This window comes from Poromitra crassiceps, assembly GCF_964638095.1.
Source record: "Poromitra crassiceps genome assembly, chromosome: 8".
Lineage (NCBI taxonomy): Eukaryota > Metazoa > Chordata > Actinopteri > Beryciformes > Melamphaidae > Poromitra > Poromitra crassiceps.
The window spans coordinates 45,176,354-45,193,132 of NC_139629.1; the positions used below are offsets into that span (position 1 = coordinate 45,176,354).

Genomic DNA, 16,779 nt, shown 5'->3' on the forward strand with positions numbered 1-16,779 from the left:
GGTGTAAAGTTACTCAGTTTGTTGAAAATGTGGATATTAATTCAATGAAATAATTTGATTAAGTTGTCTTTGGGTCAGATCTAGAAGACAGCAAATGTGGCAGCAAGCTGTAAAAAAATATATCTTTATGTGGCTTCACTGCTGGTTTTGACTTCAGTTAATCTCAGTTGACTTTAGGTCTATGATCACTTCTTTCTTTCACGACTGTATCCAGAGCTGTATCTATCTACTGTATCTACCGTTGTCCAAACATCAGGGTGGACTTGGTCTCTGCGTCGTTGTAGCTGGAGGGAGAGCAGCAGATAAACATGGTGGTGCGACAGTTTCCACCCAGAGAGTCCTGCAGGATGCGGGTCATCTTGCTGTCACGATACGGCACGTGGCTTTTCTGCAGGAGTGAGAGAGAGAGAGAGACAGAGACAGAGAGGAACAGAGAGAGAGAGAGGGGGGGGGGGGGGGGAGAGAAGAGTAGAAGAGGAAGAGAAAGAGAGGAAGATGATGAAGGAAGAACCAGAGAGAGAATTTTCTGAATCTTCTACAAACCCAGAACCTGCTCTGTAAAGTGGCAGATTGAATGTGCCGCATCCAACTAATCTTGTAATTGGCAAAGTGTGGTGGTGGTGATGGTGGGGTGGGTGGGTGGGTGGGTTGGGGTGATGGTAGACTCAGCCCTCAGTCTTAATCCGTTTCACTCCTGTAAGACTGAGAATATTACTATTTAAATCTTTGCATAACGTTAGGTGGCGCTGTTGGAAGCCTTGCATCGGAGAACCAATCATGAGTGTTGTGGGCGGGCCTGTTTTCTGGGGGCAGATCTCATGCAGAACCGGTGTCTCGCAAAACATTGTCGCATTTGCGGAGAAACATATTAATCACGTAGAAACAAACATAACCTGTTAATAGGACGTGTTTCATCCGGCCCCGGCGGCTAGAGGTCTTTCCCCCAGCGATAAACCTGATTCCCGAGGCTAACGTTACAGAGCCTGCTGGCTGCTGATGACTTCACACAAGTTCACAGTAGCAAGCGGACCACTTCCGGGTAGGAAAAATTATTGTAAAATAAACCACAGCTATAAAAATTTTTTTGGAGCATATCAGCTTCATGCTCTGTGTTAGGACTATGATAAATGGCATTGCCGCTACCAAATAAAATTCTAATAATAAATGTAGGCGTGTCTGCTGCCGGCGGTTCTCGCCGGGCTCGGACAGACAGTTTCTGACAGTGAAATTCCCAGACGTTTGGTGGCGCAGCTCTGGGAGCCGAGACTAGGGTGATGGTTGACATTTGGTGGGCAAACCTGTTGAGTTGGCATTATCGGGAGTTACTGTACAGGACGGATTTCATTGATGAGGCGACAGGAGGGAAAGACGGATACAGAGGTGTTTTGAAACAGGAGAGAATCATTTGCTGAGTGAAGGTTATTTGTTATGAGAAAACAATCTGTAATATCTATATTACAGATATCCTGACATTACAGTGAAAGCGTCTCACCGTTCCCTCGGCCAAGGCAGAGATGACGTTTCCCAGAGCAGAAAGAGACTTGTTGATGTTTTTAGCCTCATCCAGGACGGATCCTGCAGCTCCGGTCTTACTGACCTGGAATATGGAGAGAGAGAGAGAGAGAGAGAGAGAGAGAGAGAGAGAGAGAGAGAGAGAGAGAGAGAGAGAGGAACAGAGAAATATGAGATATGAGAAGCTGAGGAGAAGCAGAGATACGCTGATGAAGTCAACTTCTATAACATGGACATTTACAAAAACAATAGATCATACAAAATACAATACTCCATAATCCTCTTTCTAATGTCATGCCCTTTATGAAGACATTATCTTATTGCTCTTGTGCAGTGATTGCCCCGATGTGTGTCCTTTACGATGGTTTTTCTCCACTGAATGACTCAAAAATGAGTAACACCTCCCATGTCGAGTCATTCAGTGGATCCCAGGTGTAAAGATGTAGGGCCCTATCTTCGCAAAAGCGGTAATTTAGCGCACAATTTTGCACTCGTTTAACACCACGCGCAATGCAAATTAGGGGCGGACACAAGTGCATGCCTGTTATAATTTTACTGGACATAGGCGTGCCACATGCCAAACCAGGCGTTTCAGCGCATAAATGTGGGGATAGATGGCATTATCCTATCGTCAGCAGCGCGCAATTACTTTGCGCTAAGAGCTTTTAAAAGCACCTCCTATGCGCTAAATACCCCGCTGCGCACCATAACCTCCGTGCTGCGCACCGCAGTGCAGAATAACATTTATTTTGGATATGTCATTACACAAAACCTTGCCATGCCAGGACATCAAATTCTGCTGCTAAAATTGGGTATTGGCAGATAATTCAATCAACTATAACTCACTGAGAAACTTTTATCACATCGCAAAGAGGGAAATTAATTGAGAAAACTTGTTGGACAATGGACATAGGCTATTCACCTTCACCTATCCCATAACCCGGAGGGTCGTTGGCACCACAGACGATCTGTTAATAAGCTCTCTCCATCTCCCTCTGTCCTCGGCACTACCGGGCGGGGGTGCAAAACTCGGCATAACACCTGAACACTTGCGCAAGGCGGTCTGCTATCGTTAAGGCACGCAAACAGGTGCGCAAGCGCAAATAGGGGATATCGCCTGTACCAAGATAGGGCCCGTAGACTCCTACCTTCTCACTGCCAGCCAGATCCACCAGGTAGAGCTTCCCACACAGCTTCTGCTCTGTCTCCACGTGCTCCTGCTTGATGTTGATGAGGAAGATGCTGTGGCTGCGCGAGCTGTGCTCGTTCATGTCTGCACAGAGAGAGAGAGAGAAAGAGAGAGAGAGAGAGAGAGAGAGAGAGAGAGAGAGAGAGAGAGAGAGAGTTAACCCCCAAAATGTTAGACCTGAAGAAGAAGAAGAAGAAGAAGATGATGATACAGACGTGCCGTTTTGAAACCGCTTTGGGCAAAATGATCTTCTGCAGGGATCAGGATTCACAAATGAGACAAAATCAAACGTGTGGGCTTTAAGGAACAAGAGCATGATTGGAATAATTGTCAGTCAAACTGCCCGTGTCTATTGCCTCCTAGTCTCAACGCCAGACCCATGAGAGTTCTTACGCTGATACACTACGTTACTGCATGCTGCAGATCTCTCTCTGGGTCTGGGACACTTTACCTCAGAGGGCTGGTTATGGGAGGGAACCGTTCACTTGGCCAGTCATATGCCAGTGATGGCTTCAGTCCTCTCCAAACAGTAACGACTTTGCGATCAGACGACACGGGAGGCGCAGCCCATTTTTCGAACCGCTCTCTCATCGGTGCTACGACCTGTCACTCATTCAATTTCAACCCGCCTTCGAAAACCAGCAGTGGCTGTTAACTGGCACAGACTCGCTTATGTAGTATGCGGAGCGCAGCAATTCAACGTAATTGAGTCTGGGGAGAGACTAATTGCCTCCCAACGTTGCCAGAGCACCAGGTAAAAGAGAGAGAGAGAGAGAGAGAGAGAGAGCTAGCCTAGGTCAGAGAGGGAGAGAGCACTTCTGATGTTATCTGTATTGGAGCCCCTCAGACAGACAGGTCAGGTTACTCTGCAGATATCTGAGGGCTACAGCGCTGAGCCCAGAGTCTGCTCTGCAGCAGTGAGTCAGCAGGCCACACACACAAGACTGCAAAACAGAGTACGCTGCTTGGGAACGTAGTCCTTTCAGCACATTTTCTGGACTGCTACACATATTGAGTTATACTCAATGTACTTTCAAGCTTTCAAGCCTGTAATCTGTCTTTGTTAGGGTCTATTTGATTATACAGTGGAATCCGCTTATACAGTAGTGATCACGGTTATTAGTGTTCATCACCCAACCGGTTATATGGATAAAAAATCCTCCCTTGTTGTAATGTGAAGCACTTTGTAAACTTGGAAGAATACTATATAAATAAAATTATTATTGCTATTTTTTATTATGATTGTTATTATTGCTACTGTTGGTTATTGTTAGCATGAGTACTGTATGAGTATAAGTGTTAGTATTATCATTATTATACTGTCGACTGTTCAGTGGTGCATGGACGTGTTACTCAGCTTATTCTCAATGCAGGCATCAGTCTGCTCTGTAATGCATCTCATTGGCTCAGTACCCACATTCTAGTCAAGTCAAGTCAAATTTTATTTATATAGCACCTTTCATACACAAAGGCAATTCAAGGTGCTTTACAAAAAAATAATCGAAAAAACAAGCAGCAAAGCAATGCACATATAAAAAACACATAAAAAACACAGCCGACAGTTTTAGTTAAAATATATACTCAAATTAACAAACATGAAACATTATTTCTGTTTTAAATAAGTTACAAGGCACTCTTCAGTATTATTATTACATGTACAGTCCATTTGTTGGAAATGTACAGGAAAAATCTTTTTAAAATTACAGGCCGAGAGAGGCAGTAGTTTAGTAGCAGTTAAAAGCAAGAGTAAACATAAAGGTCTTTAGCTTGGATTTAAAAATAGGCAGAGTAGGGGCAGATCTAATGTGTTCAGGGAGTTTGTTCCAGTTATGAGAGGCATAGTGGGAGAACGCGGCTTCACCATGTTTAGATTTGGTCCTTGGGACAATTAGTAGACCAGTGCCTGAAGATCTCAGGGATCTGGATGGTTCATAGTGTAGAAGCATTTCAGAGATGTAGTGTGGGCCTGACCCGTTGAGAGATTTGTAAACTATTAGCAGAATTTTAAAGTCTATTCTAAGATTTACTGGCAGCCAATGCAGGGATTTGAGAACTGGTGTAATGTGTTCAGCTTTCTTGGTTCTTGTTAGAACTCTAGCAGCCGCATTCTGAATGAGCTGAAGTTGTTTAACAGCTTTTTTGGGAAGACCATTGAAAAGACTGTTGCAGTAGTCTAGCCTGCTAGAAATGAAAGCATGAATTAGTTTTTCAAGATCTTGTTTGGACATATAGCCTCTAATCCTTGCTATATTTTTTAGATGATAGAAGGCAGATTTTCTTATAAGCTTGATGTGGGAGTTGAAATTTAGATCAGAGTCAATAATAATGCCAAGATTTTTTACCTGGTCCTTTGGCTTCAGAGATAGGGATTCGAGGTGAGCAGTAACTTTGAGCCTATCTTCTTTTTTGCCGAAGACAATTATCTCTGTTTTGTCTTTATTAAGTTGGAGAAAATTCTGGCACATCCAATCATTAATTTGCGCAAGGCACTGACACAGTGACTCTATGGGGGCATAGTCATCCGATGAGAGGGCTATGTAGAGTTGGGTGTCATCTGCATAGCTATGATAAGCTATTTTGTTTTTTTGCATAATTAGGCCCAGAGAGAGCATATAAAGGTTAAACAGGACAGGACCTAAAATTGATCCTTGGGGTACCCCACATGTCATTTTGGTTTGGTCAGATGTGTAGTTGCCAATGGAGACAAAGTAGTTCCTGTCTTGCAGATAAGATCTGAACCATTCTGAGACCATTCATCTGTTATTATCAGGGAATTGGAGTAGCCTACAGTGATTAAGTTTCAGAAATAGAGAGAGACGGCACGGTAGCTCAGTGGTTAGCACTGTTGCCTCACAGCAAGAAGGTCCTGGGTTCGAACCCCGGACCGTCTCAGGTCCTTTCTGTCATAGTTCATAGTTATTGTAATGCTAGGCCATTCAATTGATCTCCAGTGTACCTGTAACATTGAGGCAGTGTCATTCATCTAAAGCATCTTGTTGGTTGAATATGTGCACAGCTCAAACTCTAAACTCATTATAGAGATAAATGATGCACTTATGTTGTGCTGCTGCTGAAACTATGATTTTGGGATAAAAAAACAAAAAACATAAATTAATCACTCAAAACACTGCTGTTGTCAACCTATTTCATCCTGAAGCATACTTTGGCAAAGCGCAACGTTTCATGAAATGCCAAATAAATCCCTCAAATGGAGGGGAAAAAAAGGTGGGGAAAAAGGGCAAAATCAAATTACTGATTTGTTGGAAATGAAACTCTGAGCAGCAGCCAGATAAGAAACTCAAAATCAACTCAGAGGGAAGAGGTGCCGTCACCGACACGCTTCTCAGGTTGACTGTGTGAATAAAATCTTCTGAAGCTTTGACACATTGATTATCAAGTAACATCTGTTGTAGACCCTTCTCACGGGGGCCATTTTGTGTCGAAAAGGCAGGGTAAACACAGGTGCAAGCAAAACATTAGTGAGGGTTTCCAACTTCCATGATTGGAATTTGGAAACCCTCATTAGTGTTTTGCTTGCACCTGTGTTTATTCTGCCTTTTCGACACGAAATGGCCCCCGTGAAAAGGGTCTATTGAAGCCCGTGCCTGATGCCTCAGTCTGACCTGTAAACCTGCAGTAGAAGCCATTAGTAAAATGCTATTGCTGGACCGGAGAGGAATGAGTCAGCACTGCCCTGCAGACGTGGTGCTTAATACAGATGCCAACAGATGATGCAGGAAGAACAGCTTAGGGAACTTCTCTTTCTACGACTTTTCAGGTTTTAGGTATTTATATAACCATCAATGAACTGTTAACAGCCAAGTCTCTCTTTATGGCAGTTTACTGATTGCTATAGTGGCTGAACTTGTCTTAATCTATTAGCAGAGATGATGGGCTGTTAATGTTTATTACTAGAAATTAGGACTGGATAATATGGTTGAAATCAATATCACGCTAATAATCATGAGAAGTATTTTTGACGTCAATATACATGACAATAGACAATATGACCCATTTATTCCAAATCTGATTTTAAATAATCAAATGAATGTCCATCCCATTGAACTACATGGTAATGTTAGGTGGGATTTCAAATATAAATACCGGTACAATTTCTAAATAATATTCCTACTTCATTGTGTCATTTTTGTTTGTCAGTTTAAAAATAAAATGTGCTTGTCAGCATCAGTTTATACAGCGGAATTGTGTGTGTCATGATATCGCAGAATCACCATATCATCACAATATGATTCCCCTGAAAGATAAAAAAAAAATTATAAATAGAATGATCACCTAGCCCTCCTAGGAATTACTTTTCTTTTAGATAATGATCCACAGTAACTGCCCAGATCAATTAAACTGACCTCTGTCTGACGAGGTCTTATTTCTTTCAGGAGGATGCATGATGCTTGAAAAGTATAGTGCACTGTACCACCAAGATTACATAATGAGACACTATAATAAGCTACATGAATTCTACTGTCACTTCACACATGATTAACTAGTGCTGCTGTTGGCAGCAGAGAGAAGACTACGGTGGATCTCGTTCTCTGATACAGAAGTGGAGGGAGATGCTGGACTGTACTAATAGTGTTATAGCTTTTATTTTAAATTCTTTTTCAAGAGGATCTGGAGCTAAAAATGCATGATTTCACTTCACTGTCACCATTTGTCTTTTGGCCCATTTTTCATTTCATTTTACTTACTAGTCACAGCGACATGGCGGTTGGCTTTACCCTCGTCGATCACATCCATGACCTCATCAGGGCTGGAGACAAAACGCTCAGTGCATCCCTAGAGAGAGAGAGCGAGAGAGAGAGAGAGAGAGAGAGAGAAACAGAGAGAGGGAGAAACAGAGAGAGAAAGAGAGAGAGATCTAGGGCAAATAATATGAGGAAATTCACTCATTGTGGATCTGAGATAGCTTACTGAAAGATTTAGATCAAAGAGCTAGAAAATTAATCTCTGTTTTTTCCACAAACCTTCACATATGGAACCCTGTTCTTATCCTCGTGGACAGCCAGGTTGGTCTTTGTCACTGGAAAATGAAGAGAAATTGAAATAATGCATTTATACTGTTGAGGAGAATATCATTTACAACCCCAAACTCAAGTAGCTATTGGTTATATTTCAGTCTGACATGTTATACTGTTTGCATTCAAAATCGCATTAGTACGAACCATCCAGAAGATCACGGATTTTATCCATGTAGATTTCAAAGTATGAAACCTGTTGGAGAAGAAAGAAACCCAAGGGAACCAAAATGATCCTTTCATAGCTTTATATCAACTCCTTGTGGTTCAACTCAATAATGTTGTGAAACATAAGTACAAGAGTATACAAGTCAAATCATTGTTTTATTGAAGCAGAAATAGGTATTTGCAGAAGAGCAGAGAAGAGAAGATCAAAGAAGAAAACAGAACAGTTCAGAATAGAATAGAATAGAACAGAATAGAATACAGCAAATAAGAATAAAATAAACCAAAAACACAACAACACCCTATGCTCAAGCACAAACACAAACAAGCATTGTCTGAGGAAAGGCACAAGACACCTTGATGTGGAACTCCAGGTTCTCGTCCATGGCGAAGATGTGGTTGAAAATGTCTTCAGCGATACGAGGGATGATGCCCATCTGGTGCGGGTCGTGCAGCTTCCCCTGCAACAAGAAGAACACATGTACAGTAAGAAGCTCTAAATGTGAGATGGTTAGATGTAATGGGTAAAAAATAAACAGGGTAAAAAAAAGTGATTGAAAGTTCATACAATACCACTGAAATTAAAAACAAGAAGGCATTTTTTTACCCTGTTCACATTTCTTTCTTGAGTTGTCAAATATCGACATTGCTTGCAACTGCTGTCCCCTGTGGGCCACCGTAGAGATTCATTGGGTTTCGTTCAGATAAGTTCTTGGCGAGGAAAAATTGGGCGATTTTTGATCAGAAAAGAACCGAGCACACAGCCTGAAGCAGGGGAAACTGTTGGCAGTAGCAGAAAATACCGACCCACACAAACCACTATGTCGCCAAAAAATAGAAGAACAAATATTATTAAAAAAATAAATAATCAAGGGCTAGAAGATGGAGTGGTTGGGGACAGAGACGGGAACATGGCACGATCCTCTTCTGGTTTCCAGCAGTAGGAAAGAAGTTCAAACTAAGTGATACTGTAACAGATTGTTTTTCCCAATAGGCAATTCAAATGTAATGTATTATTTCTTAGTTTAATCAAATTTCCCCCAAAAATGAACCACAATGTCGCAAAAAATCCGATCAAGGGGACAAAAAAACTGCTCTCCGAAAACAAAGTTAACTTTCCGTGCTGGTTATATCAACAGTTATTGCATTTGTTTATTTATTTGAGTCAACTCTTTGTGGTATACTGCTGCATCGACTTTAACCAGCTGTATGTAATTCATATTCTTTTGAATAATTTGAATTTCATGGCTGTGAACTCGTACCTCCATGGTGTGGGTCTTCCCGGAGGCGGTCTGTCCGTATGCGAAGATAGTGCCATTGTATCCACCCAGCACATCTAAAGGGAAAAACAGTACAAGAAATTAGGCGACAGTACAGTACACATCAGCTACATTTATAGAGAGGCATGTAATGTAATCACATCGATAGGTATTGGAACGCAAAGTGACCTCAAAGACTTGATATTCTAGACTGAGACCTGAAACATAAACCACAGTCCCTCAGCTGACTGTTTTAACCTTTATTACAGGGAATATTTTTCTCTGCTTATTCATAGTTACACACAACTCACTGTTATATCAAACATTCCACATGTTTTGTTGTTGTTAATGCACCCACCCTTGACAATCTGCTTGGCACATGTGTTGTACACTTGCTCCTGGGTGGTGTTGGTTGGAAACACTCGATCAAACGCATAGGATTTCCCCTGTTGAGCAAGAACAGTTATTTAAGAGTTAATGAAACTACACTTGCCCAGGGTTTCCTGAGGGAGACTTCTCTCCCTCAGGAATTCCATTCATGATGATTAATGCATTGATTGACAGATACACTAAAACATGGAGGAGCAGCCCTAAAATAAGCTCTCTTAGATGTTTGGTCAAGATATCTGGCAATCAATGAAAAGGCGTGACTTTGCTCCTTAAAAAGTCTCCAGCATCTAGTGACCTCCTTGTCAATACATTTGTATGTATGGCTTTACTCATGTGGTTTTATATTTGATTATATTTCTTTTTGGGTGTGTCCTTTGGGTTGTATGTTAATGTAAAAGTCGCCTGTGGACAGGTATTGAAAATTTGCGTTCCGCTATAAACACTTAACACTGTGTATCTGGTTGTTGTGCATATATGTACCGGTATGTTACATCTCCAATGCTCTGTGATGTCCATATGAAATAAATGTAACCTTAACCTTGAAGGACGGCCTGCTGAATTCTTGGCACTGTCAGCATCTTGCATGGTAGGCATAACTTTTTACAAGAAAACGATCAAATCAGGCTAAAAATTGTTAGATGTAAAAAAAATATGTATTTTTAACCCAAGACAGAAACAATAATAAAAAAAGACTCTCAGTAAAATAAAGCCTATGCCTTTGGTGATATAATTAGACATTTCTCCTGATACACAATCTGCTATTGAACATTTCTTTCAGGAAACAGGACAGAAACATGACGGAACGTTGCGCTCCTGAACGCCACAAACCCACAGCCCTCCTATGCTGCAATCCCTTTTCCAACAGCCAGTCATCAATCCAATCAATGGGAAGTGATGTCAGTGCTGTGAGGCTATCAGTGACTGAAATATCTAATGCACTGACCGACCGACCGACCGACCGACCGACTGACCGAACGACCGACCGACTGACCGACTCATCATCCATTTGCACGTGTCAAAACAAGAAGAATATACTCTCTTTTACAAAATGGGAATATCATTTTCAACCTACTGTATACATCATCTAGTTTGGCAAAACACACATTTATTACTGCACTTTTCAACATGGCATATGTTAACCGAACGTCACATATTGACACAAGGTATGCTGTTTACATATTTACATAATCCACACTGCTGGAAAAGCTTGTAATGCCCAATTTTCAGCAACTAAGAAAACCTTTGTTTTAGACGACAAAGCATTTTTCACATTATCCAAGTGGCTTTGAAAGGGTTTCGCCTCTATTGTAATTGTCTTGTCCTCTTTTTACCTTTTCTATATTTGTCTTGTCATTTTGTGTTACCGTGTGGACCTTATGTCATTCCTACAAGAAGATCAATACCCCATAGAGGAGCAGGCAATCCTTCCGCTGAAAACATGAAAGATTTTCAGTTTTCACACAACACGGACAAATTGGAAAGTAACCGACATGTGTGCACCCTACACTACTAGACATCTGTATTGTGCCATTTTTGTGGCTGCTTTATAGACGGTTTTAACTTGACAACAAAAGGATTCTAAATTGAACCCCATCTCACTTCCTGTTGCAGTGTTTGCTGTGGACAGAAAAGGAAAACAACAACATTAAGGTGGAGGAGTGACCATTCCGTGAAAACCGTCTATACAAAGCTCCTTACTCTATCTGCCTCACAGCGGACTGAAGCACTCAACTCCCTTACTGAAGAACAAAAGAAGATGATATCAGCACTGAGCATTAGAGGAAGCCAACTCTGCAGTCCTCCTCCTCCTCCTGCCTAGCTGCTCACAGCCATATTTCATCCACTGTGGCACACAGGAGCTGGCAATGTGAGATCAAGGGTGTATAGGTGGTGAAAAGATGCTCTTTGTCCATTGCTAGTAGGCTATTGTATCCAACAAGGGAGCAGGGTTACAGGGTAGAAAATGTAGGCTGCTCGCCTCTGTTCTGCAGCACTGTCAGGTGGGAATTGGCAACGCCAGGGTCAATTCAAAAATCAAGTGATTCATTTCATTTCATGATGCTGTTTTATCATTTCTGGGGGGAAAGTCTGACTTTCAGTGCTCTGGCACGTGAGTAGGTGACAGGTATAAGAAGACTGTAAGTGACTATTAATGAAAGTCCAAAGTCCTGCACACACATCTACTGCAGTTAAAGCAACCTTACTGAGCATACGTTTTCAATACTAGGGCCTTCATTAGGTTATCTTTTGAAATGTGATGAATGTCCTTCTACTGAAACATGATAAAAAAAAAAGATGCTTGAATTGCAAAACTCAGTAGAAACTGTGTAAGAGCTTTAAATGTATTTAGTACTCAATATTTATATATTGTTTCCATCTTTGAAAGTATATTTACTAGGAAACATTTTTTTTAATGCCTTTTACTTTGATGTGAGCAGTCATTTTACAAAAGCAGGCATCAGATTTTCTCAAGGGCTGTCATCCAATTTTGGAATGAATCTTGTCACAAGATTGACTACGAGACAAGACGGTTATTTCAAATGATAGCCCACTAAAACACAAAACAAAACAAAATCCCCTCTGCACCAAATGCAAATCCACCGATGAAAATGGATTTCGGCAGAAACTGTGTGACACGCCGCTGAAGGGTGAGTAAGCCTTGACAAGCCACGCCTCCCCCCGGCCACAGAAAACAGGCTATTAAAACCCCGACTCTCACCATCCCATCTGAGATGGAGGCCAGAACACAACACAAAAACCAGCTTGAGTGCTGCCAGATTCTGAGCCATATTAAATGTCATTAACAAATTGACTCATCTGCAGACCACCCCCATGACAGCATAATTTACTGGAAAGAGAGAGAGAGAGAGAGAGAGAGAGAGAGAGAGAGAGAGAGAGAGAGAGAGAGAGAGAGAGAGAGATGAATTGAGTCTGCAGCAACAAAAAAATCTAGGGAGGGAGAGAGAGAAGGAAAGAAAATGAGAGATGGAAACTGAGGTGAAGACACAACAAATTTGAGAGAAATCCAGAAAGTGAGAGAGAGAGAGAGAGAGAGAGGGAGAGAGAGAGAGAGAGAGAGAGAGAGGGAGAGAGAGAGAGAGGGAGAGGGAGAGAGAGAGAGAGAGAGAGAGAGAGAGAGGGAGAGAGAGCGGAGAGGGAGAGAGAGCACAGTGATGCATGAGGCTGCTAGATTATTATTGATCCCTCTCTCTGTAGGCAATTAGAGAGATCAGTTTCTGACTCTACTGTGGAGCGTCCAGCTGGAGGGAAGAGAAGGTCAGAACAGAACGGTGTTTCCATTATCCTCCTTTTACACACTATCCGTCAGTCAGAGGAGAACCAACGTTAACGGCACCCTCTCCTTATCATCCTCATATTCTACTTTTCATTCCTTGGACAAGTATTTGTCATTATTATGTACCTCGTTTTCTAAAATAGACTTGGCCAGGTATAAGCATCATGACTCATGACAAATAAAAGCACTTCAAGCAGCAAGCAACATCTGCCCAAAATGCAGCAAATAACACCTCCAAATAAACTAGATCAGCACTCAAACGGCAACATCTTCAGTTGTGATAGGGGGGCCACACTTTTTTTTAAATTGATCTATAAGCCTATAGCATTTTATTTGGCCTGACTTACATTGAAGGTACAGTAGGCCTAGTTGGAAAGAATTTGACAAACTACCTAGTCCTACTGAACCAGGTGGGCTCGTCATAAAGGGCCTTTCTGTGCGCAGTTTGCATGTTCCCCCCGTGCTCCCCTGGGGTTTCCTCCAGATAGGAACCCCCTGCTAAAAACATGCAAAAACAAACAAACAAACAAACAATAACCAAACAGAGTTGAATTCAGTTTAAAAAAGAAACTGTGTTGCAACCTGCTTATTTATTGGATATAAGAATCAGTATATATATCCAAAAATATATCCAGTTATTCAGTCTAGATAAAAATCCACTTCAAGAATTGATTGAATTGAAAGTTCAAACACAACATTATAGTCCGTAGCTTTGTAGGCCTATACCCATTCTCCCCCGATACTCCTATCCCACATCATCCTGTTACAAAAACAGAATCATGTGTTCTGTGTGTGATCTTGCTGTATCCACCAATGGAAATCTCAGTGTAGCCTAATTAATCACTCAACTAAACGGGGAATGCAGCATCACCGGAGATTTGTCAACACCCTGTTTCCCAGTTCACCAGTCTACTGCAATATCATCGCCTCGCCAAACCTCACCTCAGCACCATGTTAACACATCTGACTGTAGGATCAGCTGTATAATAATAAACCCAGTGGGATCCTCTATGCTTACAAAGATCAAGCTCAACCTATATAGCCTATTCTGTTGTGATGATTCAAGGCAAAGGCATCACTCGACTAGAATAATAGACTAGAATAGGCTCGTCTCCAAATTCTCCATAGAGCTCAGCTGAGAGGCTAACTGAAACGACAGAACAATCAAATTATGAGCATGAGAAACATGTCATATTTTATATTTATCTCTAGATGTTAGGCTATATCAGGCCTATCTGTGGTATTGGTCAATTGGACTCACATACAGTAGGACCAGAATAGGTTACAGGAACTCATAGGACGGCCATGTATCATTCAGGCCAGACTCTGTCTGGTCACCTGATGCAGCAGGGCCCAAGCTGCGCATTTCAACAACATTAAATGATTCAGCTTTATCATGGCAGGCAAAGACACATAGGGAAGGGGAGGACATAGCCTACGTATTCACTGACTGTTGCACCGATTTCTTTCTTTATACCAGAAAGCCATGACACGACAACAAAACAAAACAGAGATGGCAGTTGATAACTTATTGATGAGGGCCTGCATGAACAACAAAAGCGCGACTTACCCCGAGGACGACCGTGTCATCCGCTTGGAATTTGGGCAGAAAGAGATCCCCGCGCACAATCTCCGACTGGTTGAGGGGGCGAAAGCGACATAGTACTTTGATGTTGCACTCCGCTGTAGCGTCGGCCATGGCGCACAAGGATTCAGGGGGGAGCTTTGGCTTTTTGACTGGGAGGAAAGCGGGGCAGACGCGGGCGCTGCTGCAGGGCCTGGCCGACCGTCAAAAAGAAGTGACGAAGGATGCGGAGGATGGACGCTGAGGAGGACGGTCGAGGTTAGGCGGCCTGTTTCGCCCTGACAAGCCGAGAAAATACGCAGCTGGCGGGTACTCCTTGTCGCAGAGGCGGACAGGCTAAATTAGATGTCAAATCAGAGATAAAACCGCGATAGGGCCCCCTACATCATTAAAAAAAGGGATTCTGATGTATCTCGGATGTTCCAATTGTTCTCTTTAATGCTGCCGCCTCCCTTGTGTTTTTTGTTCTTCTCGGATGCGGCGGTGTGGTCTGGCCGGTTGAAGGTGAGATGCTGCTGGAAGGGCAGTGAGGTAAAGCTGCTGCTGTTGTCGGCCTGTTTGGCTGTCACAGCTCCCCCTGCCGGCGGATCAGAGAAGGGCGTGGCCTTCATCCCGTCTCAAAGTGGTACCCACCGCCTCAGCATCCATCATGCACGCTGCGCGCACACACAGGGGGGCGGGATCATGGGCGGGATGCTGCAGCGTCACATCCGAACAGAAGACATAACAAGGCCATGATTTAGTCTTTTTGTCAAATGCTGTATGCTGAGGCTCTAATGCAGCTGATACAGTATTCATACGTGCAGTGACTTCTCTCAGCCAGCTGTGCTTCCCCTATACCTGATTATATTTCTTGGAAGCAATAGTCAACTATTCTGGGAAGACACTCAATGTATTGATTATAAAAGATGAGTTTAGGCCTCAACCTGAAGGTGCATTAAAGCATTTGATGAGGCAAGGGTGATGCAGCAGAATGTTGAACAAAAACATAATGGACTGTAATAATACATATAGCCTACTCAGTAGTATGGCTACTATAGCTACTGTATATATACTGTAGGCTACACACAGTAGGCTTTATATATATATATATATATATATATATATATATATATATATATATATATATATATATATATATATATATATATATATTTTTTTACCTAAATTAAATAAGTAGCCTATAGCCTAAATAAACTAGGATTTAACCAATGGGTTTTGAAAGCTGCTACCAGGTATTGGGATTCTAGCTGTGCCGCTTTGCAATAGGACGAATCAGTGTGACATCATCTATATATCTTTAGACCATTTTCAGGCCAAAACCTTACAAAGATTCTGTTTCCCACAAAATGTTATTCTTGCCTCTGAAACAGCATTTTGACCAGGTAATTACCTGGTCAATATATGTATATATATATATATTTAGAACACGGCTCTCTTGAATACTCGATTCTGATTGGTCAATCAACAAGATTCACCGGTCATTATTTCTCGACAACCGACCGCTGCTCTGCCACACCTGGATTAATCAGTTGATAAGAGCCTTTTGTCAGCAACCACTACTAATTAGGCCAACCAGTTGCAGCTGTGGTGTCTTGTGTGCCAATTACGAATGAAACCGCTTTGTCGTTGAAAACGCTATTAAAAAATCTATTTGAATAATTATTTTTGTCAGATTATTGAATGATTTAGTTGTAGGCCGTGTTCTAAGCGGGATAATGTATAGTGAGCCGGTGATTACTGGAAATAATGACCTTCAGGTGAATGATTAAGCCCTCCGCTGCGCGTCAGGCTCAATCATTCACCTGTCGGTCATTATTTCGCCAGTAATCACCGGCTCACAATACATTGTCCCTTACATATATATATATATATATATATATATATATATATGTGTGTGTATATATATATAGGGGAGACATACATTATACTTAAAAAAAAAAACTGATTAAGTGCATAAATAAAATGTACAACAAAAATAAATATCCTTTGCCAGTTTGTAGCTAACTGTGGAACTCAACTACCATATCAACTACCCTCAATCCTTGTATCAATAGGTCAGACCATACACCTTATAGAGTGAAGGGGGGGGGGGGGGGGGGGGGGGTTTCAATAAATCACTAAGTAAAACTGATAATTTCAACATGGAACAAGGCATTGAGTAAATTATTCTACAACAGTATGTCTTCTAATTTTTTTCCTAGTTTACAGCCCGTTATCCATATCATCAATATCATTCCAATATAATCCACACTGTATGTCTGATCTTCACTGCATAAAGAAGTTGCTCGTGTACATCACTTTAACTGTAGAAACCAACACAAGAGGTAAATTTTCTGTAAATAGTTTAA

At 41.7% G+C, this 16,779-nt stretch overlaps 1 protein-coding gene across 3 annotated transcripts in view; it reads right to left on the bottom strand.

The window, feature by feature from the left end:
* Positions 1 to 14,542, bottom strand: part of kif5aa (kinesin family member 5A, a) — a gene marked incomplete at both ends in the record, with an annotated part of 27,638 nt that extends 13,096 nt beyond the window's left edge. For all 3 annotated transcript variants that reach the window (XM_083641381.1, XM_083641380.1, XM_083641379.1), the window contains 10 exons: positions 240 to 388; positions 1,493 to 1,597; positions 2,661 to 2,785; positions 7,408 to 7,495; positions 7,684 to 7,739; positions 7,882 to 7,930; positions 8,256 to 8,360; positions 9,162 to 9,235; positions 9,517 to 9,604; positions 14,414 to 14,542. In XM_083641381.1, coding sequence (XP_083497507.1) covers positions 240 to 388; positions 1,493 to 1,597; positions 2,661 to 2,785; positions 7,408 to 7,495; positions 7,684 to 7,739; positions 7,882 to 7,930; positions 8,256 to 8,360; positions 9,162 to 9,235; positions 9,517 to 9,604; positions 14,414 to 14,542 — 968 coding nt within the window. The remainder of the gene's footprint in view (positions 1 to 239; positions 389 to 1,492; positions 1,598 to 2,660; positions 2,786 to 7,407; positions 7,496 to 7,683; positions 7,740 to 7,881; positions 7,931 to 8,255; positions 8,361 to 9,161; positions 9,236 to 9,516; positions 9,605 to 14,413) is intronic.
* Between the last annotated feature and the right edge of the window lie 2,237 nt (positions 14,543 to 16,779).